This window comes from Centropristis striata, chromosome 19, assembly GCF_030273125.1.
Source record: "Centropristis striata isolate RG_2023a ecotype Rhode Island chromosome 19, C.striata_1.0, whole genome shotgun sequence".
NCBI classification, from domain to species: Eukaryota; Metazoa; Chordata; class Actinopteri; order Perciformes; family Serranidae; genus Centropristis; species Centropristis striata.
In genome coordinates this window covers 19,221,293-19,245,390 of record NC_081535.1, presented here as the reverse complement: position 1 = coordinate 19,245,390, position 24,098 = coordinate 19,221,293, and the positions used below count along the sequence as shown (strand labels likewise).

General features: G+C 39.2%; 1 protein-coding gene across 2 annotated transcripts; it reads right to left on the bottom strand.

The window, feature by feature from the left end:
- Positions 1-2,766: 2,766 nt before the first annotated feature.
- thbs4b (thrombospondin 4b) lies at positions 2,767-22,270 on the bottom strand. 2 transcript variants are annotated; one of them, XM_059358574.1, is made up of 22 exons: positions 22,007-22,270; positions 18,296-18,493; positions 17,043-17,293; positions 16,799-16,927; positions 16,589-16,657; positions 16,425-16,476; positions 16,155-16,306; positions 14,822-14,959; positions 14,532-14,609; positions 14,265-14,417; positions 14,064-14,168; positions 13,860-13,967; positions 12,807-12,966; positions 11,436-11,554; positions 10,652-10,704; positions 10,351-10,544; positions 8,421-8,599; positions 7,522-7,570; positions 7,241-7,437; positions 6,922-7,094; positions 3,822-3,961; positions 2,767-3,556 (listed from the first exon to the last, which is right to left on the bottom strand). In XM_059358574.1, the coding sequence occupies exons 1-22, from the start codon at positions 22,083-22,085 to the stop codon at positions 3,498-3,500; spliced, it is 2,835 nt and encodes a 944-aa protein (XP_059214557.1). In that variant the 5' UTR covers positions 22,086-22,270; the 3' UTR covers positions 2,767-3,497. The 2 variants fall into 2 exon arrangements, with proteins under 2 accessions (XP_059214557.1, XP_059214558.1); XM_059358575.1 differs by having other exon boundaries at positions 16,589-16,671; positions 16,825-16,927.
- Between the last annotated feature and the right edge of the window lie 1,828 nt (positions 22,271-24,098).

Genomic DNA, 24,098 nt, shown 5'->3' with positions numbered 1-24,098 from the left:
CTTGTTGAGTGATGGTCGCACTTTGTCTGATTATCTGAGTTGATTAAATCAAGTTATACTTACAAGATTAGGTACTTGTACTAAAAAACAACTTAACATTGAGCATCATCATGCAATGATGAAGAGTAAGAGCAGTCAATTTGTTTTTCGATTGTTCATATGGTGCAAGTTTGTCGACTAAAATCCTAAATGAGCTGTGGACACTTTGTACAAATATGTAACATTATTTTTGGGGTTCTGGATGAAAATTGTTCCCAGATAATAAATACAATTATTTTGTTGGGTAAAATATTTATACTTAATGCTCAATCTAGAAATTATCCGAATCTAAGTTTCCTTGAAAAAACAACAACTATTGTTCTGTTTTGACTAGTTTTTGTGTCTCCCTGTGGCCACATTGGGGATTGCAGCATGTTGGTTGCGGGAGGAGTCATGTGACCTCCGTGACTGTGAGTGAGTCAGTCTAGTTCAGAGCGAGCAAGAGTTATTTTATCTTGAGCTGATCCAGCAGCATCTACATACATCGTGTGCCCTTGATTGCATTGTTGGTATGTATTGTTTGTTTTATTGTCTATGATTGCACATGGTTATTTTCCTGGATAAATTATATTTTTTGTGAAGTTTATGTTACGAGATTGCATTGCTCCTAGATCATTTTAAGTTGATATATTAAAATACAAACAGATATATACATAGGTAATTGGTGGGTTAAAATATTTACATTGTTGTTAAAAAGGAATAAATATGTAAAAAACCTATAAGCAGTAAAAAGCTATGGTATTCAATTCATGTGAGGGTTTGAACTGGCACATTTAAGTTGTTTATCGGTACATGTTTAAAGCTGCATAGTGCTGATTATACTTTGTTTGTATGTTTTAGTTTCACCTTTCCTAATGTCATTAAACCTGTGGACAACGAAACAGTCAACGGTCTTCAGAGTTGTGATATTTTGGAAGGAGTTTATCTGACTGCTTAGCTGAATACAGCATGTATGGCGAGGGCAGTACAACTATATACTATCCTACAATACTATAGCAATATCTTCTTGGGGGAAATAGCTACAAACCATGACAAAGTAGCAGAACACAACATGAAATGAGTAAATTAGTGCTCCAGTGAAGAGTAGGATTTTACAAAAATCTAAAATACCTGTTATGTGTATGTTTATTGGTCATGTTAATGTATTTTTTTTTAGTTACTATAGGGATATATTTTTGACTTTTTAATTAATTAATACATTAATTAACTTATTATTATTATAATTATTATTTATTTATTATTACTTTCGCTTTTTAAATTTTTTCTCTCTTTTTTTCTCTTTTTTAAAGGTTCAACAGTGAATCTCCAATATAACATCAATCTTATTTTTCAATCAACCAATGAATCAATCTAAAGACAAATTCTCAAAGCGGTTCTTCTTCTTCAGGCTAAAATATCTGTAAGAAGTAAAGAAGTTCAAAAAAATTTCAAGTTTTTATTGACAAGCTGCAAAGTATTTGCCAGACGTGACTGATTTATTAATTTCTGGTCAGTTTGATTATGAATCTATACATTTTCCCAACATACAATCAAATAATACAGATAGGCAAATATTGGGCTGTTATTGAATTTGACAGTTGCATTATTATTCCTGATTAAGGTGAGACACTTACACAGGCAAACATATTTTTTTCATACAATGGTCAATTTAGAGAATTTGGGCTATTTTACTTCTATAAGATTTATTTTTTCAGACTAGTGGAAAGAAAACATCCAAAATAAACATTTACACATATACACATTTACGTGTTTACTACATTTTTTCTATTTGCATGGGTATTTTTTTAGATTAGATAATGCCTCATTTGTACATTTAAACATTAAATGTCAGAAAACGTATGTAAGTAACATACAGGGGAAATGTTATAGTTAAGCCTAACATGTTTACCCTCTTCACCTGTCGTGTCTCCCTTAACACAGAAGCACTTATTCAGTCTGTTCATTAACATGTGAGTCATTTAACCTTTTATATAATAGCCACTTTAAAGGGGATTTTTTCTTACCTTTCTGAGTTGAGGATAAATGACAGCTCTTTTATCCATCAGCTGAGTTAATGAAGGCACAGATACATTTAAGGAATCTGCAGAATGTTTCAGAGCTTCTTCTTGTCTATATTAAAGCCCCCAAAACCCTAATCTTTTTCTCTTTTACGGAGAGCCCCCTGCCTGGAGTCTCTATTCATCTCTGCAGCTAATCAGGGATAAGAATGTTCTGATTAAAATTTCCTGCTGCAAACCAGTGGCCTTTGTTGAGAATTTGCCAATCTCCTGAGGAAGTAGGGGGTTGTTATGAGAGGTATAATCATCATGCATTTGAGTGGTTTATTTGTGGAATGCCTGTCCTGCATATGTGGCTATATGATGTCTTGTTCTTGGTACCTTCAAGCAAAAAAATGGATTATATAAAAAACACATTTATAATCCAGAATGTGATGTCACAGTTCAGCTCCACACTCACTCTCACGGCCATTTCAACACAATTTCAACACCCTACTTGCCAACCTCTCCCCCCTCACCAGCACAACTCCACTCATTTGTGCACCTAGCGGCCTCAGATCACCAATTACCTATGTATATAACTCCTGACACTTATCTGTATGGTTTCTTACCTGTCTGCTGGTAATTCAATGTGTTTGACTAATAAAGTCAATATGTGATTGGTGTCCAAACAATACATGCAAAGAGGTTTGTTTTTTTTTAAAGAAAAATAACCTGAAACGTGATAATGTCACCTTTTAAATCAACATCAAAGCCCTTTATTTTGACCAGGTTCATGACTACAACGATATGAAATGATCAAGCTGTTGAGTATCAAATGATGAAAAGAGAAAACATGATTACACTGAGCTTTAAGTTACAGTAAGTGACACAAGGCACAGTCGGGAATTTCATACAAAACCTGGTCTCCTCTTCATAGAAGGAGCAAAAGTACACCACTGATGGTTAAACAAATACAACCTGTTTGTGGTAAAAATGTAGGAAATGTCAACATGAAGCTGATCCAAAGCAATTACTTTTCTTGTTGAGTTGTTTGAACATGATTATAATGCTTCACATGAACTGAAAACGTTTTACTTTAAAAATATATTGGAACTATATGGGAAACTGTCCATTATTAGCCATATGTTATGTTGCAGTATGTCATCTTATGTTGCATGTTTTTCTTCTTGTGTCACTTTGGATCATAAAAATCACAACTTAGAATATTCAGCTTGACAAGCCCAGCTGGAATCTTTAAGAGATGATTAAACAGGAAGACACAATTGTGAAAAGGAAACAACCGTGATAATAAGCACATATAGTACAAAGATTGTGGTCATATATGCACTAAAACTGTACACATCAATACACAGATAGACTCAAACACACACACACACACACACACACTTACACACACACTCACACATTCACACACAGAAGCAGTCTTCAGAGATCTGGTGTCATATTTTCATCTCGATTTCAGAGTGAGTCAACGCCGTGCTGAGTGCTGAACTCCTGGAAATCCTCTGGGATGGTGTCTGTGAAAGAGAGGAGTCAGGTTTCATGAGACAAACTCACAATCTGAAGCCAAGCGAGGCCAAAATAAATCTTTTCACAGCTGTAGTGTTTATGCAACAACAACACAAAATCTATTACTGTCCCACTTTTCAGACACATTATGAATATCAGTATTCAAAGATACAGTAAACAGACAAGTGCTGCATAGAATGCAATCACAGCATATCAAAATATTTAAAAAAATAATGAAATATGTGGATTTTTGATGAAGTGTTCATTCCTTACCATTGCAACGATATTTCAAATTGGACCAGATGATGTTTTCTTGAGAGAAACAGAACACACCGAGTCTTCCTCCTCTCATTGTTGTGTCAATGGTCACACCAGAGTCTGCTACCAGCTCAGTCCCTTCGTAAAACCGTGCCCTAAACAAAATATAAGATATTTTTTTTAAATCTTCTTTTTTTAGATAAATATGCTAATTCACTTTCCTGCAGATTGTTAGATGAGAATATTTGTAGCCTACCACTCTCATGATGACATCATTTACATTGTTATTATGTAGGTGGAGCCAGTGCCAGTTAGTTAAGCTTAGCATAATGAGTGGAAATAGCTGGCCTGGCTCTGTCCAAAGGTTAGGAAAAAAATATCAACCGGCACCTCTAAATCCCAGTAATTAAAACAAATTATATATAATGTGTTGTTTAATTGCATATTTCTTTGGTTAGAATGCTTGCATGTATCAATTTAACATAGTAACAACCCAAACCCCGAGTAATTATGTAAAAAATAATTTAATTAATTAATAAAAAAAATACATTTTCCAGGGGAATGTTGATTCTGCTGTCACTGATTTTCAGGATTATTCCGACACTGCGTGAATGCAGCCTCCAGCTGTCTGTCAATCACAAGGTGTGCCTGGCGGTGTTTGGTGGAGGAGAGGGGGAGGGCGGGCCCGCTGGTGGAACGTAAACTACTTGCTAATAGAGTTGTTGACGTAAACTAAGTGCTAATAATAAAGAGTTGTGTAAAAGCGCAAGACATTGCGACACGTTTGTATGTTTCTCCGTACTGTTTTAATTATCGGTACTGTTTTAAGTTTTAAGTCGGTTTAATAACCGGGTCAGTGCGAGAAATTTATGCCAGTCACACGTCAAACATCCTAGTCAACGGCCGTTAACGTTAGCTAGCATGTTGCAACTAGTAGAATACGTTGAAACCCCAACTGCGGTAACCACCACCAAGAGTCTGTTGTTCCTCCGTGTGATGCTGCTGTCACTGCTTTGGGATTTAGCACCCTAACTGCTTTCAAGGAGCCTTTTCAGCCGTCTAACTTGGTTTTTCGTTGGTGATTGTGGACCAGTTTGGTATAACAAGTGGACATTTATTAAATTGGCCATAAAGATACCTTGAACGCTCTGGACATCAATAAGGAACGTTATCTACTCAACGTCTGGTCGCCAAGTCACCTTAATATAACTGAAACAGCACCCAAGTCAAGGTAAGGCATCTGGTTTGTTACAAGTTGCCACCGAATAGGTTGACATTATTATTGAAAAGTAATTTCACATTGGTAATTTTGTTACAAAAATTAATTTGGGTGTGTTGTGTGCTGTGCAAATTGGGTTTGTGGGCTGGTTTTACTTATCAAGTGACCGGTTAAATGGTGACTTTCAGCCAGATGCGGCTGTGGCATTGTCCTAGTTAGGACAGCCAGTGGCGGTTCTACACAGGGGCCTCCAGGGGCCACTGCCTCTGTGAAGAAGCCCTTGGCCCCTGCTGTGGCCCCTGTGTCAAATTAATAATAAAATGATCAATTCATAACAATGAACGACGGAACAATTCTTACCTATTTTTTGTTCAAAACAATATCTCATTGTACACAAAAGGAACCCAGAATGTGTGCATTGTATAATAGTTTAATTGTGCAATAAAAGCTACTTTCAAAATAAAAGAAAGTAATTGTGCACAAAAATGAGATTGTCATTGTCGTACAAAAATAACTGTTAATGTTGGTAAGTCCCATTGCTTCAATCAATGTAGTTCTTCCAAATATGAGAATTTGAGCTAAAATAAAGGTTTTGAATGCTTAAATATCATTTTTGACGATTTTTAATGTGCCCCTCTGATTAAACACTGGCCCCTCCTTGGCCCCCACAGTAAAATTGGTCTAGAACCGCCACTGAGGACAGCTGATGAAAACCCTACCCTTTTTGTTTAGTTTCCATTAAAATTTCAAACTTATTATTATATTTATTTTGTTTGAGTCATGTGTCACGTAGAGGAGCTATTTAGTAAAAAGGGTAAGTGCTGTTTCCAATGGCAAACTGCAAGTCGCCAGATAACACAGCCACTATTTAATCCTTAACACCTGCATCTGTTAAAATTAGAAAATTACATATAACTGGCCTCTTTGTTAAGATTTCATTACACCGTCAAAATTATCTGTTATGGTATGTGTGTGTCCCGTAGATGAGATATTCAGCTCTTAACAAAAGGGAAACACTGTTTTCAACGGCTGACAGGGTCACTGGTAAATCCATAACACCTGCTTAAATTATATGTGTTTTTTGATTAGCCTATGTACTTGTCCCTCTGTGAACAATGGGTTTATGGATCTGTAGTATGTAAGTATGTCTATAGGCTATTTGTAAGTTCTTGTCTGTTGATGCTTGATGTGGTTCTAACATCAGTAATTTCCGTTATTCTAAACAACACCTAAATAGAGTTGCTGCAGTAACACAACATGGCTCTGTATTACCATATTCATCTCCAACCAGTGCAAGTTGTTTTTTGCTCCCAGCTACAGAATTTTGTAAATCCACAGTTACTTCCTGTGGTGACTTTGGCTTGTGATTGTTTGCTTGTGTTTCTTGTAGTAAACCTTTTTTATGCATTTGTTCATTAAACATTTACTGGATTATGAAGCCTTTTAGCCGTGGATGTTTTTTTTAGTAGTATTTTTTTTATTTTGTTAAGTCAAAGTTAATTAGCACCTGCAATAAACAATCCGGCCCCCTTTAGCACACCCAGTTTCAATTATCTGGCACTGGTTTTAGTAACTGAAGGTAACTGACATACCAAAGTTAGCAGCTGGCAGCTATGAAGAGTTAAGGTTAGGGTAAGGTTAAACGAAAAAGGGTTGGGGTTACATCAGGCTTTATGCTAAACTAAGACAACCAGATTAACTGATAAATAATAAAATAAATAGGAGTGGCATCAATTTTCTCTTCTCATTGTATATAAGAAAGAAAGTGTGTAGAGGGTGTAATCCCCAAAATGTTGAACTATTTCTTGAAACAATGGAGAAACAATTACACAATTTCAATATGTGCTTGCATTAAATCAACATGTAGATGAATATTTAGAAGACATTTCGTCATACCTGATGTATCCGACCTGTGGGCGGTGCTGCAGGTACCAACGGTAGGATACCTTGTCTTTCCAGCCTACATTTCTGGGGTCTTTCCACAGCAGTCGCACCTGGTCGTTGGTGTCTCCTGTGTGCCACAGTGAGTTTCTCAAGTGCTCCCCGGGGCCCGATCGAGACTTCACAGCCTGATGAACAGTGACAGATAGCAGAGAGAAATTGAGGGGGGGATGTGGAAGCAGACAGACGAGAGGAAGGCTGAAATGTGGAAAATATGTCGACGGATAAAAATAGGATGAAAGTGCCTCTAGGGATTTGTGACTTGTGCTTTCACCTTAAGCTGGATGCCAGGCTCGGCCACAGCTCTGAAGGGTGTTGCCTGCCAGTAGGTCTGTTCAGTCTGCTTCCACATCACCACATAGAATGAGGATGAGTCCTGGTAGCCGAAGATGAAGCCGGCGTAGTCATCGTCAGTTACTGTATTTACGTGAAACGTGCCCTCAAAGTCCACTCCACTGAAAGCAGTGTAACCTGTCAACAGAAAGAGTCATCAGTATATTGTTTATGTTCACACTGAGATTTGTTTTCTCTGAACTCAAAGGATATATATCTTACCAACAGCAAGTCCTGGATCACTATTCATGGTCTGAACAATTTCCATTCCCTGAGTGAGAAAGAGAGAGCATTGTTATTGAGGAGGTCTGATCAAAGTAATTAACTGCAACTGATATTTTTCGTCTATTACATTTGTTTGACATTTACTGTACATTTAGTTTTTTTTAGCAAGTGATTCGTTTTATTGGCTACGGGAGGTCAGTGGACGTGCTCTTTTTAAACACTGTTCCCATCAGCTGGGGGAAATATCTCGCTGCTCAACTATGTTCACCAGCAAGCCACCAACCGTGTCTGTCTGCTTTTCGGTGCTTGGTTGCTAAAAACACGAAATTGAACCAACTGGTCAGTTTAGCAATAGGCTACATTCATCAACCCTTCATGAGAATAATGTCTTCTTAAAATCTACTTACGCAGTTTTTAAAAATATTCTGAAATTTGAGTTTTGACATCGTTGTGCAAAAATAATTAGTTATGTTTTCTTCTTCTTCTTTTGCAGTTGTATGATATTATATAAATTAAATTACAATAATGTATATCATTTCAAATATTTTTAGCAATTATTTCCCTTATTTTGCAAAGCATTATGTTGCCTTAAAATCAATCCGGACTAACAGTTCAATTCACATCAGTTATGCTAATAGGGAAATATGCAATCAAATAATTAGTGATGTACCATGGTAATATGAATCTGATTGACTTTTCTTTGGATATTTTTCAAGAACAAATTCAAGAAAAACTTGGGAAGATATTGGTGATTAAGGCCCCTTGAGCTGAAACTCTCTTTAAAAGTCAGTGGAAGTGCAGATTGAGGGAATATCAATAAAAAATATTGTTTATAGCAGCTTTACATTATAGCCACTGAACATGAAGAGGGAAGTTTCAATACTTGGTAATCTCACCTGGTTCAAAACAACCCAGTTGGGGTCAATCTGGGCGTCGCCCTCAGGGTCCAGCACCACCGTCTGATAGGCCCTGAAGTCAGTCAAGGTGACCTCAGCATTCTCAGGACAGTTGTCAATCCTATCAATCACTTTGTCCTGGTCAAAGTCGGACTCACAAATGTCTCCAACTCCATCATCTGAGGGACAACAAAGAGGGGACTTAGACTCAAATTAAAAATAATTTAAATAATGTAAAAGCAAACACTTGTTTGTTCTTGATTGTGTTGTGTCCATTATGTAAAGTTATCAGTGCCTTTCAAGCCTTTAAAAAACAGTGTTTTCCCTTTCTTGTCACGACAAGGAGACTTCAGACTGGCTTTAATAATAATGTCAAAGAGGCCTGACTCCAAAGGAAATTGATGTCCAGAAGCTGCAGAGCAGCAAGGCCTGAATACAAAACATCTCAAATATGCTGCTGAAAGTGCAATAAATTTGCTTTCTTAAGTGACTATTCACATTTTAACAAAAGAACAAGAGCTGTGTGTTGCATTTGTTTAATTTAAATGAATTGTATTGGGGCTCTTTCTAGTCTGCACCCTGCTGTGCGAGTGTGCTTTCAGGATTAGAAATGCTGTATTTATCATGCTAAAAAGTTCCATGTTGTAGTTTCACTAGCATATTTGGTGGTGTTATTTCTTGTAGTAAGTCGTGTGCAGTTCTGAATCGGTCTGATGTTGTATATAAAGATAGATGAAAGGAGATATGTTTTTACCCATGTCAGAGTAATAATACATTATTAATAGAATAGTTCAGATTTTTTAAAGTGGGGTTGCATGAGGTATTTATCCATAGGTAGTGAAAGCAACCACCATGAAAGCAAATTCTATTTGGCCACTTTAAAAAGTCTGCTTTGCTTTGCCTTCAGACAGCCTTTTCCAACAGAGAACATACTCTATTATATGCTTTTTTTAAGGTCACCAGACTGAATATAAAAAAACAGTAACTATTACTCTGCAGAACACAGGAATTGCTGGTCTACCACTGAATCGTTTAGTTTGTCTGATTGTCACAAACTAAATGATTGAGGCAGTGGTAGATCTGCAGCTCTTGTGTTCTGCAAGGTAAAATTACTGCTTTTGTCAAAGTAGTCTGGTGTCTTTGACGCGAACATAAATAACAGCTTCATTTCCTCCCACATAAACTCAAAAAGGGCTCTCCGAGGGCAAGGTAAAGCTGTGAAAATACTCTAAATATAGCAAGTATGTAGCCCTTTGGTGGCTTAAATGCATTTTACTGCTGCCCCCATCCACAGCAGCTTCCGTGCCAGTACTCAAGCCTGCTTCTCCAAAGTGGGGATGTGCAGACTGCCATTTACTGCAGGTAATACACTGACTATGGGTGAGTACCTTTATATAACCCCATTTCAAATGATCCCTTTAAAAACCCTGTGAATGTGCTTCTTGGCATCAAAGTTTCAATATGTGCTACTGATGCCTAATTTGGCGTTGTGTGAATGTCTTTCGGGCATCTTAACTTTTTAACTTAACTGTAAATGAGCTTTCCATGTTTACGTATACTCCAAACTTTTGGCTCCACTTTACATCACTTGTCCTTGACTGCCAACAAAAACTGCATTGCCCCACTTGATTTGAAGTAACTCTCCACTCTCCTTGACTTCGGAGACATTTTTTCCAAGTAATGTCACAGTGAGTCACAAATGGGTGCAAGCTTTTATCCAATAGAATTGCCACCTAATGTGGTAAGGGATGCTTTTGTTTGACCTGTGTCGGTGTGAAAATGGGGTCCAAAAATTGCATGTAAAGATAATTCAGGAACAGTTCAGGAAGAATATGATTTTGAAGTGAGATTGAGATCTCAACAATCATATCTGAATGCTACTGCAAACTGTTATATAAAGAAGTGCTGTGTATTTGAGACCAGCACTCACTGTTGTCATCAATCTGTTCAGGGTTTGGTACCAGCCGGCAGTTGTCTGGTCCTGGTGGCATAGTGTCAGGGATCCCATCATTATCATCGTCATCATCACACTCGTCACCCAGCCCGTCTTTGTCCGTGTCCAGCTGGGAGCTATTTATAACAAACGGGCAATTGTCCTTGGTATCCTGGTGACCGTCTCCATCACTAGGGGAAGTGACATAATCGCATGACGTTAATAAAAGCTGTAGTACGAGCAGTGGTAGAGAAAACAGCTGTAAAACACAACATAGAGACTGTGACAATATTATTACCTGTCTTGATTTGTGTCACAGGAGTCCCCAACCAAGTCATTGTCAACATCAGACTGAAACAAGAGCAGAAAGTTCACTAAAAGCACCATTTTCTTACACATGGAGTATTCAGTTAATTTGCTTTAGTGCAAGTACCAATGCACTGAACATTTTCCAAAGTATGGGTTTTGCATAGTAGCAGCAAGTAGCAGCAGAACAGTGTACTTAAACAAAAGTAAAATCACATGTTCCCCATTAAAATCACCCATGTCTTAAAAAATATTATATAAATTGTTAATACTGATACTGATAATGATACTACTATGCTACTACTACTACTACTGCTAAACTTTCTTTTTCCGATAGCACCTTTAATGCAATAATTTCATAAATGCAGCACAAAATGTTCAACAATAATAATGTGGCAGAAATAGACATAGAATGAACATAATAAAAACCTAAATAACATGACACCATTAATCTTAACATCATGAATATAATCTAAGATGGAAAATAAAACAAACTTGATAATGAAAATAAAAAAAGACCCATAACAAATAGACTGGTTTCTTTTGTAGGATGTCAAAAATGTTTTAATTACTGGTTTAATCCTTAACAGTGTGTTGTATCTTAAGAGCTGATCATATATTTTTTATGTGAAATCTTAATCTCAAAAGTAACTAGTAACTTTAGCTGTCGGATAACTGGAGATTGAGATGTAGTGGAATAGAAGTATAAGTTAGTATAAAATAGAAATGGAACAGAAAAAGTTGTTGAGTAAATGTTCTATCTGGCTCTGAATGACCTGGTTTGGGTTGGGGATGTCTGGGCAGCTGTCACAGGCGTCTCCCACTCCGTCTCCATCCCGGTCCAGCTGGTCTCTGTTCTGAACACGCTGGCAGTTGTCCAGGAAGTTCTTCAGGCCTATTTGCCAGTCAAGCAGAGGAGTTGGTTGGTGTTATTTAGCATTGTGCATTGTACAATTGGAAAAAGCAAGTACATCTAGAGAATATTTACTGTAGTAGAATAAATACTGTTTACTACCACTCTGGCTCTCACAAAGGGTATTTTTATGATTACAAAGTCTATCCATAATACAAAATTGTATGCAAGTTATATGTGCAGGCTGTCTGTTTCTGAAAATGGTATTATTCAAGGCTTGGCTGACCCTGAATTAAGCTGTCCTGTTTTCGTCCAGACTGTGGAGCCACTGGTGCTCCAGTTTGCATGTGGGTGCAGTTTATTTTGGAAGTGTAATATAGCCCTTTTTTGTTCTTCTTATTTTAAAATTAGAGCTGTGACAATAAATCGATAGGTGTAACATTAATCTTAAAAAAACTTTGAGAATAAAACACAATCACGTGTTCACCAATAACCCAATAACAGTTCCAGCTTTGTTATTGTGGGGAATTGCTGCATCTTTTCTTTTATGTGATAGAAATGTGAATAACTTGGGCTTTTGGACCAATTGTCAGATAAAACAAGATATTTGAAGAGACCATATTGGGCTTTAGTGCATTTTCAACATTTTCTGTCATTTTATGGACCAGTCAATTAGTGGCGATAATAACTTGCTTGTTGTTCATAGTTAAAAGATTTGTTAAATGCATTCCTTTCACATAATTAATGTGCACACTATGGTTTTCATAAACTGGATGATCATTTGGTGTGTAATTTATCACTCCGTCACTAGGTTGCACTGTTGCACTTGCTATGTAGGTGAACACCAGTTTGCGTTCAGATGTTATTTTTTATTCCTCACAGGGAGGCAGCAACAGCACCACAAATGCATAAAGGTCAAGCAGCAGCGATAGAGGAAAAACTATCTTCTCTCCTGTGGGGTTTTTTGAGGTGTAATCATGCTGGTGAATGATCAAAGCTTGTGTTCGCTCAGGGGTCAGACTGCTATTGGCCTTCAATTTTTTATTTTTTTTGCAGTGCTATTTCTCATGCCTCAGCCGGCTTATAAAAGCCTTCGTGCTACTAGACAGTGATATATTTCTATAACATGATTTAGAGAGATGTGTACTGTAAGATCACTGTGTAATTTAATGTAAGAGCGGGGTGAAAATGTGAAGGAGAGAACAGAGTAATAAGTCATAACAGTGAGTGCCTTCAGTGATACTGGTTATATAAGCATGAGCGTCAGTGTTAGTGATGTAATTTATTTCCATACCGTCTCCATCCATGTCATCATCGCAGGCGTCCCCTTTGCCGTCACCGTCCGTGTCCCTCTGGTCAGGGTTCTCCACCATGCGACAGTTATCACAGGCGTCTCCATGGCTGTCCTTATCACTGTTCCTCTGGTCCACGTTGGGCCTCAACCAGCAGTTATCCTTAGAAAAACAGGGAACACAAAGTCTCATTCATAATATATTCCTGGAAGTGTGTTGTCAATGGACAAGCTTGTGTGTAGAAGAGTTTTATATGCTTTTATACAGATTAAAAGTATAATAATTAGTGAGCTTTAGAGGTGCTGATAGGCAGATTTTTCTACCTTTGGACAAGCCTAACGGTTTTCCTCTGTTTCAATTTGTCATGTTAAGCTAAGCTAATTAGCTGTTGGCTGTAGCTTCATATTTAACAGACAGTTAGATATTAGAGTGGTATCGATTTTCTAATATAACTTTCAGCGAGAAATTAAATGAGCTCATTTCTCAAATGTAGAACTTTTAAGCCAAGAAAAATCGCAAACGTTCTCTGATTCCAGCTACCTAATTGCAATGATGTGCAGCATTTCTTTGTTGTATAAGATTGTAAATTAAACATCTTTGTTAGGTAATTTGTGAAGCAGTTTACATTTATTAATGACTTAGGTTTTGCCAATGTGTGAACGAAATGTCACAGAACGACGTATTACTTTACTACTACTCCGCCAAGCTGCAATAGAGAAGAAGTGCAATATCTCTGCTACTGTATCACAGCAAATGCATATTTTCCTTATTTGTAATTACTTATATTCCTTATTCCTCTATTGTTGATTACTGTTAGAAATGCATGAAGTGAAAGAAGAAAGAATTTACTAGAGTCAATATCTGCAGGGCATTCAAACATCAGGCTGCTGACTGCAGTTCACATCACAGCCACAGGTGTCATTAATAACAAGGATTTTGTGAAAATTCTGCATTTAAAAAAAATGGTGATGTGCATTTCATTATTTCTGACCTTTTATAGACTAAATGATTAATTGATCAATCTAAAAAGCCGTTGTTCAAACTCTTCCACCAACCTGCTCGTTTGGTATACCGTCACCATCTGCGTCATCATCACAGGCGTCTCCTAGGCCATCCCTGTCGGCATCCTCTTGACCGGAGTTTGGAACGAACATGCAGTTATCCTGTGAGGAGATGTTGACGTTGCAGTAAACTCATTTTTAAAAAGTCCTCCTATCACAGCAAAAGTTGCATCTGCTGACAATTTGCACTTTGGATACCTTTCTACAGCTTGAATCTTTGCACTTGAGTTTGTCATCTGGGTATCCGTCAATGTCTGTATCCTTCCCACACAGGTATCCGTTACCAGCCCAGCCAATTCCACACTGACAAGAAAAGTTAGACAGCCTGTTTATGGAGTTGTGCTTATGTGTGTGTAGATAGTGAGTGTAAGAGTGAGTGAAGAAAGTGTTAAAACCTACCTGACAATGGATTGACCCGTCCCTCTCTGCTATACACTGGGCGTTGATGTCACAGGGGTTGGTGAGGCTGTTGCCGCAGCTGATCTCTGGCTTACAGCCTTTCACCTGATCTCCTGTGAAACCTGTCTTACAGCTGCCGCAGTGGTAAGAGCCCTGTGCAGGAATGAGGACATCTGGTTTCTTTGGACTGCCACACAAATGAAATATGAATTGTCCTATAACATGAGCCATGTGTAGTGTTCGGATAATTTTCTACTGTGGTCTTACCACAGAGTTGTGACAGAGAGAGTTTTCAGCGCAGCCTCCGTTGTTGGGTCCTTTGCATTCGTCAATGTCATCACAGACCTGAATTCATATGATGTGATATTAATAAGGCATGAAATCATCCAAAGTTTTGTTTTCATGACAATTTACCTTCTTTCCTTTATTCCGATTTCAACTTCCAATATAAACTGTATAAAATACACAATGACACTTTGTGTCTTTTTTGATCAGTGCTGTAATTTGAATGTGTCCCTTTTTTTAGACATTTAGCCTGTCCTTATTTGCTCTTTTACCTGTTTGTTGGTCTGGGCGTACAAAACGCCGACACCCTCCACTGCCAGGCCTGTGTAGCCCAGCGGACAGGCGTCACAGCGGAAGCCTGGGGCGGTGTTCACACACTTCACTCCAGGGAAGCATGGGTTAAACTGGCACTAGAGGAAGGAAGAAAGGAGGAGATGAGCTCTGTTGAAGCTGAAAAATGTATATGGTTCTCACAGGGCTTCTCCCCAAAAGCTTTTAGGTTTGATGACACTTTTGCTCATGCAAAAAAGAGAATGTTGATGGGGCCAGTCCTTATGAAAAGGGGTCAGTGCAAACACGAGAAGACAGGCGAACACACACACACACACACACACACACACACACCCTTGTACTTCTGCCCTCACGAGGACCTTATTAACAGTCATGCTACTTTAACTGAATACCCAGACTTCTACCTTTATCTGTGGCTTTCACTCCTAAACCCCAATATACAGTATTAGCTTCTGGGAAGTTACATGTTATTCCCTCTGTCTCACCTCATTTCCTGTCACCTCTGTGCTCCCTGCGTTTGAATAACGTCAAAATGCCCCAAAATAATTTAAAACAGACCATCCAAAATAAATTATACTCACCGCAGGCCCAGTTTACTGGTTTGTCTACACAGTGGCAGAGTTTATGTGTGGAATATACAGATTTTGTGAACAGAAAAACAGCCTCAGGCCCACACTTACCTCATGGGAAATGAACAAAATTTGCACATTACCCACCCTCCCATTACATGGCTAATTATCTCCTTTTTGGCAACAAATAGAGAGAACAGACAATGGATGTTGGCTGTTGGAACCCCATTGTCACCTAACTTTAAGTTTATGCTTGCGGTAAGAGTGAATTTAACAAGGTGTTAATTACATCCATCAAGAAGGTTACGTTTTCAGTTCTTTTTTGGGGGGGAGTATTTTCTTGAAACTTGATGGAAGGGTGTAACTTGGGCCAAGGACCCATTAAATGTTAACATTGCAAAATAGGACATGTCCTTAGCAGAAGTCTGTGCTGTCCAAATGCCCTTTCAGTTCTCACAATGTTTTTCATATGCATCCAAAGCCAGAATATGAATATGCTACTTTGATGTCATCTGGCAATATATACAGTGTGTAGGATTTGTTATCTGTATAGGCCAACTTTACCAATCTTAACTTAATTGTAACATAATCTTAACAATAAACCCAAATTATAGCCCAAAAAATACAAGAATTGAGGTTGGGCCAAGTGGCCACACGTCATAAAAATGTTCTTACCCTGCAGGCCTTAAACTCATTGTTTCTAACAAGAGTAGAAATACAGACACAAGAACACACTCAGCCTTACCTCATCCACATCATCACAGTTGAAACCATCCCCAGTGTACCCATCAGGACAGGGTCCACACTCGACACCATCCGCTGTCTCTATACACATATCATCACGGAAACAGACACCTGGGGTACACCTGGGTTTCACTATCTCAGTACCACCCAGACCTTTAAATCATAGAGGAAAAACACAACATTTTATTTTATTTGTTAAACTTTCCAAAAGTATTCATTTAGCATCATATGTCCTAGTTGGGGCAATGACTGTTGGAGGACATGATCTTACCGCAGGCCTGACACTCTGAGATGGTATTCCTGAGAAATGAGGTCTCTTTGACCTGGAAAAGGTCAAACATAAACAAGTTTATATGGGCAGGCAAGCTGTCGGGGAGGTCAGGGGTGAGGAAGCAGGGATTAAGTGGACTCAGAGGAGCTGTTAGTTGTAGTCACCTGCTGAATGAGGACGTCTTTCAGCTCATTTATCACCTTCGTTAACTCCAGCATTTGATTGGACAGCTGCTTCGTGTTGACCCCTATGAGAAAGGGACTGTTATTTAGTTAAACTGCCGCAGAGGTGGGGGATTTTCTGACAAACACTGGCTATTGTTTTCCTAACACCCCGCTTGTTTTTCTGAGAAACATTTGGCTGTCACTGTGGACATTTGCTTCCACGGAAAGAATCTCACCCAGAGTTTGAACGGAGTCTCTTTGTTGGAAATGGCAGTCTTGCAATGAAGCAACATTCTCAAACGTGTCCCCAACCACCAGCGTGAGCTCATCTAAACTCTCCTGTTAGAATGAAAACAGGTCAAAGTTGACAACTAAGCCATTTGGAAACCTTTAGATCCATTATTGGGACAGAGACATTCATTATTGTATGGAAATGCTATAAAGGATGGGTCACCTGATCTCTTGCTTGCATGGTCTTCAGGTCCACCAAACCATAGCCTGCTGGCAAGCCCTGGAAGACAGCAGGGAGATCCCTGACTGTCTCCACCAGCCTGCAGTCCAGATGCAGCTCCACCCCGCCTGGCCCTTGCTGCTGCATCCCCTTCAGGTGGAACAACAGTCGGTGTTGTTGGCCGTCTGCCAGCACCAGGTTGTTGAAGGTTACTGAGCTCATCCTCTTGTCACTCCGCAAGTAACGTAACACAGCTTTGAGAAGGCAAAGCAGGGGAAAAGGAAGCAATGGTGGCAAAAAGAGATAATAGTGAGAAATAGAAGAGAGGATTTACAGGAAGCAATAACTGTAAAGGAATGTTCATTCAAATGAGAAAAAGGCAAAGCGTCTTGTTTACCATGTTCACCCACTTAATTTATTATGTTAGCATGCTAACACTGGCTTAGCAATAGGGTTGGGCGATGGACAAAAATACACTATATATCACTGCTTGTATTTTTGGCAATTTCTATCACTTTATTTTACTTATTTAATGGTCTGCTAAAGTGTATGGTTGTATTTTTCTGTTTAATAAGGAAAAGGGCGCAAGAATAGTTACTTTTGTAGTTTATTTGTTTGTTTGTTCCAAGCAGTCAAAGTTTGGTTATGTTTAGTCAACAAAAATAATTGGTTAGTATTATACAAAACAAAACTACATGGTTAGGCTTAGGAAAAATAATTTGGCATAAAATAACTACTATTAGATGTGAGGTACGTTAGGTCATTACAGTAGCTTCCTGAGGTAAATCATGACGTAAAACATGATGTAGCTACGCAAATTGTATTTGTAACTTAAAATGACAACATTGACTTTTGGTTTCATTGGGGACACTGGTCTCCTGGGTGAAAAGTCCTGTATTTGTTCAACCCATCCACTGTTCACTGATCCACCTGCCCTAAATGGACCTTGTCTTTCTTAATACTTTGTAGCCTCACTTCCGTCTTGGCTGCCATTATATTTACTGTGGCCACTAGAGGGCGCCTGGCAAAGGCAAATATGGGCCATAATTAGCTGTTGAACAAAACACAGGGGGTCAAGTTTTGGGAGTGGACAGTCTAGCAAATATAATTTGGTTGTTGGGCTGAAGTGGCCAGTATAAAAAATGTAACATACCGCCCAACCCGACTTAGTAGCAAGTCATTAACCCGCTGTTAATGTGGAAGCATTTATGAGCGTAGCTTCAAACTGTACAGGAGCATCTCTCATGGTCTCCTACCTCTGTTGAGCTTCCCCATCACAGTAAACTCAAAGTACTTGCTGTTGTCCCTGGGGTTGTACAGGGAAAACACAGTGGTTCCGGTCCTCGGCTGCAACTTGAAGGAGGTTAGGATGAAAGCCTCGTTCACCCCTTGCTCAGCCAGACCCCCCTGCAGCAGGTCTGGCAAGCAATCAGGCGAGGTGAGCAGATCATAGACTGTTGACAGGGATGGGAAAAGAGAGAAGCGGTAATGCACATGAGTAATGGATGATGAGATATGAATATTTACAACCTGCAGACGCTCCGATCCCTGAGTAAACACATCCTGAGTCGACAAGCAGAAGATGATGATGTTGACCCAGTGTTTGTTGCTCTTGCGAGGCGATGTGTCAATCAGTCAGCACAAACTTGGCAGGAAGAGTTGGCTCAGAGAAATTAGAAAGATGTGGACTTTGAAGGAAATTGGAGCTATGTACTGTGACAGTTAATGTCTGGTGTTGTTATTATTGTTTTTTTATTAGATCCACACCAAAGCTTCTCAGCTGATATGTGAGCTCTTATTTTCAGCCACAATTCATTCATTGTTTTCACAGGCATAGGTATGGCAGACTTTAGACATATCTACTGACAAGCTGCTTAGTGGGTGTGAAAAGCCAGAGGGACGCTGTACACTTGCGCTCATGGTTAGAGTCCTCCTTTAATAAAGTGACTTGGGAGCTGGGCAGGCCACGAGAGGATGTGCAGTGAATTTCTAGTCAGCCATCTGCACGCATCATGAATACACAAGCACCCTGAAAGCAGTCTAGAAGGCCCACAGTCATGAGGGAGCAAAATTGCTCCCAAATGCTCCCAGAGATTTGCCGTTGTCAGCCAAGATTGCGAAGCATGATCCCCAGATGAGGTCTCTCCTTTTTTCTTTTAACTCTCTCCTCGTGTTTCCACTGTCACATGTTTTTTCAGCAAAACACGGGGGCTTTAAAAAAAATGTTGATGTTAAATGTGACTAAGCCACTGGAAATGCCTGCTTACATACAGTTGTCAACATCCCTTTCACCAAAGAGGAGATGAGTCTTTTGTTTTCGTCATCGCCAAGATCACCTGTTGAGTATTGCTCAAACAGATAGATCTCTCTTGACTCAATGTGAATCATCGGTCCATGAAATTGACAAAAGTCCAAAAATGAGCAAAACAAGAGAACAAATGGACCCTAATGCATGTTTTTAGAGTTACTGTAACACCACAAAAACACGCACATATGAAGCTGCTGCACAGTCCTGCTGTTCATAAATCTTCTGGACAGAGGGCTTTGTGGGGGTCAGGGTCGTCTTACACCAGAGATCCTGAGAAAGTGCCTCATTTCACCCTGTGATTAACCTCCGATTTCAAGCTTCATAAAACTAGTTCAGCTGAAAGCCATAAAGTAATCCAGTGTCTTGTCCTCTCTTTAACACCAGAGTATAAATCTATCACAGTTACAGTGTACTATAAAGTGTACAAATGGTCAGCATTCTTCATTTTACTGCTTTACAAATACTTCACATTTGGAGTTCTTCCATGTTGAAAGCTGTGATGTATTATAGTTTTATGTTTTAGAGTTACCTTTTCAACCATTAGTAATGATGAAGGAATTACATCATCTACATCAGCATGTAATTAATATAAACGGTGAAGTCACATTCTCACATTAATGGATCTCTGCTTCTATCAGGAAGGTTACTCATGGCTAGAGTTCATGATGTAAAATGGTGTAATAATAATATTATGCTCTCAGTTCCATTTAAAGGAATACTTCACTCCAAAAATGTCCACTTGTATATAAATGACTCACCCTGTGTTATCTTAAATTTGTGGAGAAAACCTTTTCTCACATGCCTACATGGTAAATAAAGGGTTGATCATATAGATCCAATAACTTGTTTCTTAGGGGCAGTGGAAACAAGTTTTTAGGCAACATTGCTATAATCATCATCATTTATGAAGAACTTATGAGCAAACAGTTAATTATTTACACATCCAGCAGTTATGGAGCAAATTTATCATTCATTTTGAGCCGCATTTCTGGTCATCAGATAAGGCCAATATTTACTCTTCTACGTCTTTTAGCTCCATTTTTGGTCTCTACCAACTAAATGTAGAGGTAAAAATGTGTCTCCTTAGCTGCTAAATGCTCTACTATGCTCACCAGCTAGTTGGTAACTGTATCTGTGTGCTGTTAGGTGCTGAGCAGGTAGTGTACTGTGAGTTTCTACAGCCTTTTCACTTAAAAAAAAAAGAAAGAAAAAAAGCGGCCTGCTGCTGCAGAAAAATATGCTATGAGAGCAGCAAGAGTGAACCAAAAAGTTGAGGGCTAGACAGCTGAAATTTCTTAATAAGCTCTGTACAGCCAAGAGGAGCTGCAGATTCAGCTGATAATTCTCTGTAGGTTCGTCTCTACAAACGACTCCTTTCACATTCTCATTTGATACATTGTTAATATAGAAATATCGATCAAAGCTGCGTTAAAGGTGTGCTTTGTCCCTGAGCAAGGAGTCTTTGTGCCCAGAGTAGAAAGTGAGTTTCCGGTAATCTCCGCTCCCGGTGAAGTCATCCTTGAGACATTATTATTGATCAATAACCCTTTGCAGAGATAAAATGGCTGTTTTGTGCTACTAAAATCTGACTTACCGCAGCTTTAAATTGGTATTTCTGCTTTTGAACAATTCCAGTCATGCAGACAATGAGTCATTTGCAAGGGAAATGATAGATGATGAACTTCATTAAACTGGACTTGTTTTATACACAACATCAGGCAGCTATTGCCCAGAGATTGTAGGGATTAATGGGTGCATAAAAGGTATGCCATCTATCACTGGAGTGATTTGTAAGAAGCTGATAAACTATCAACACCAATATTTCTACTTGTCATCTGCAGCTTTGGTTTTTGTGTGACCTTGAAAAAAATGTGTGTGTGACTGTGAGAGAAGAAGAGAGAAAGAGAGAGAAGAGGAGGAGGAGAGTTTATGCGTATGTGTGACTTGAAGTTCAATATTGCGCCCAGATCATCTCTGATTATTCCCATGTGTGTGACCTAGCTGGGACTTTTCTTGAATTAATACGAGCCAGAAAGCGGAACCTCCTGAAGCTGAAGTAATCAAGCAGATCTGACCGGATAGATATGAAAAGCAGGGTGACTTTACTTCAGCAGAATGATGTCTACTTTTATTCTTTATCTTTGTCTGCCTCCTGTCACAAACACAAAAAAATTATTCAGCTGCCTCATCTCTTTTTGAACTGACGGGGATATTTAGCATTTTATTCGTACCTCAGTGAGTATCATACAGCATGTCTAATCCTTTGTGTTCTTTGGGTCTGCATATGATATTCTCTTTCACAGTGTCTGCTTTATCCATTATGCATTGAACTCATACATAGTGTGTTAAAATACCCAGTGGTGGAGCCATTAAATCTTTTTTGACAGGTAATGAAAATGGAGGATTACATCACAGCCAGGATGTCAGAAAAATGCAGCATTCAAATGAAATCAAAGACATCTTTCTTTGTATGTGTGTTAAAATTTAAACCTAAAAAGATGATTTTCTTTTCTTGAATTGTTCTCATCCCCCTGCAGCATCCACAGCTGTTCCAATAGGTTATTACCAATCAATGACACATTTTGTTAAAACTGTAATGACATTTAAATAATTGATGTGGGGAAAAAAAGCAAATTAAAACACTTCAAATAACACTCACCTAATAACTGGGCTTCCACGTGTAAGCTCAGTTTTAATAGCAGCTGCGAGGCCAGAATCAGGGCTGTCCACAAACCCATTTTGTTCCTCCAGCTGGTCCCAGTTTAGCAGTTTCTCTGTAGTGAATTATCAGTAAGTGACACAGTGGTGGTTTCCCGTATGTGAAACAGTGCCTGCTGTCAGTGGCACGTTTGCGTCCTGGTCTCCTTTTTTGAATCAGAAGTTAGACAACACTGTCATGGTAAGCCTGATTGAAGCTGCCGACTGTTTTGTGCGTCTGAATTGGTGCTTGAATGTGAAGATCACTGGAGTCTTACTGAGGGAGGAGCATCAGGCCAGAACCTGCTTTTAAAACCTTCCTCAGACGGCCCCATGCAGAGAAGGAGTGACCTGAGAAACTCTTTGCATTGGCTCCTACTGGCTGCTACCAGTTCCCACAGGCTCTTACACAAATGTGCTCTACACGAGTAGCTAATAATCCAGTCTAAGAACCCATGTTTGGCCACGGAAATCATGTTTCAACAAATTGAGCCTGGAATATTTTTAGACTCTTGAGTTCATGCTTGGGGTGAATTTAAAAAAAGTGCTTCCCACCTACAGCAATTAGACTTTGATAATTTATTTCACACTCTGTCTGAAACACAGGGAGATTTTTTCACTCTCCTTCCGGGGATCAGATGTGACACCTTTCCCATGTGCCCTCATTTCCCCCCTCCGTCCTGGGGCAAAGTCAGGAAATGAGCGTTCTGGAGCAACCGCGCCTTAACAAGCGGTGTTAACCAGCCAGCAGAGCTTCAGACAGGCCGCTGGCTCTCACGGCCTCCAGGTCGTCAGCAAGTCTGGCACCACGAGTTGCCACATTTCGCAGAAATGAGGAGGCTCGGGTCTTAATGATGTTTGTTTTTCCTTTCCTATTCGCGCATTACATCCTGTTCCATGATTGAGCATCAAAAAAAATTCCAAATCTATTTTAATGAGGTTTCACTAATTCAATAAAATCCAGTGGCTGTACGATTGGTGTTCCCACTTACAAGTCTAAACACGTAGTATTTAAGTAAGTATCTATAGCAACAAACAGCAGCAAATGAGTCATAGTTTCCATATGTCTACCACAGGTGCTCTTTGTGGTTAGTCTGCACACCACTTCCCCGGTATTTGGTTTGTTTACCGATATGGAATCATTCCAGCGAGCAACAGGACTCCCAGAGTTTTATCTGCCATCTGATTGGTTTTCAGAGTGAGCCTTTACAGGCGTTTGGGTTCTGGATCACAGAAAGCCCCACAGACCTCCATGCATGGTCTGCAGCTGCGGTCAGGAGCTCAAGAGACCACATCAGTCTGCTGGAGGACCTGGGCTGAGTCACATCATGGTGTGGTTGATGAGGTCAGACAGTGAACGCTGCAGCTGGCTCTGAGATAAAAACCAAATCCCAAATGTCTCTGACACCATCTCCGGACTATTTTTATTCGCGATACCAATATGACCGAATCCTGAGACTCTGACATTCACACTCAGCTTTTTTTTTGCATGATTCATTGGTAACAGACACTGAAGATTATAGCATTGCTGTACCCACAATGCCAACAAAATGTACTGGGTTACCAATGAGTAATACGCAGCCAACCTGAGGCAGTGGTTTCATGCAGCATAAAAAGACAGTTAGGACTGTTCGTGCTCTCGGCGGAGGTCTGACAATTAGCATTTTTCAAAACCTTTGAACCGAAAAAGAAAAAAACAAACTGTTCAGAAACGGTGATTAAAGGTGCATAATAGGAAGCATGTGGCACATTAATAGATAAACAAAGGAAGATGTTTTCTGTAATCCTAAGAAGCAAAAAAGGGAAATGTGCATGACCTACGAAGATTTACCTCTGCCAAGAAATGTATGTTTTTGTTCAGTTTGTCTGTCAGTCTTTCAGCAGGATTATGGAAAACCTCTTGGCCTGATTTTCAGGAACCTTGGTGGAAGGGTGAAGCATGGTCCAAGAAAGAACCCAATACATTTTGGAGCGGATCCAGATTGCATGGAAGATAGCAACATTGTTTTTCACTTATGTCACTATTGTGAGATAGGGCATTTGTGCTGCATTCA

Coding starts and splice junctions, on each gene's coding strand:
- thbs4b (XM_059358574.1), bottom strand. CDS start 22,085: ATGGGTTTGTGGACAGCCCTGATTCTGGCCTCGCAGCTGCTATTAAAA. Junction 11,555..12,806: donor TGATGACATGGATGGAGACG/GTATGGAAATAA, acceptor ACTGGCAAATAG/GCCTGAAGAACTTCCTGGAC. Junction 10,705..11,435: donor ACATCCCCAACCCAAACCAG/GTCATTCAGAGC, acceptor CTCTTGTTTCAG/TCTGATGTTGACAATGACTT.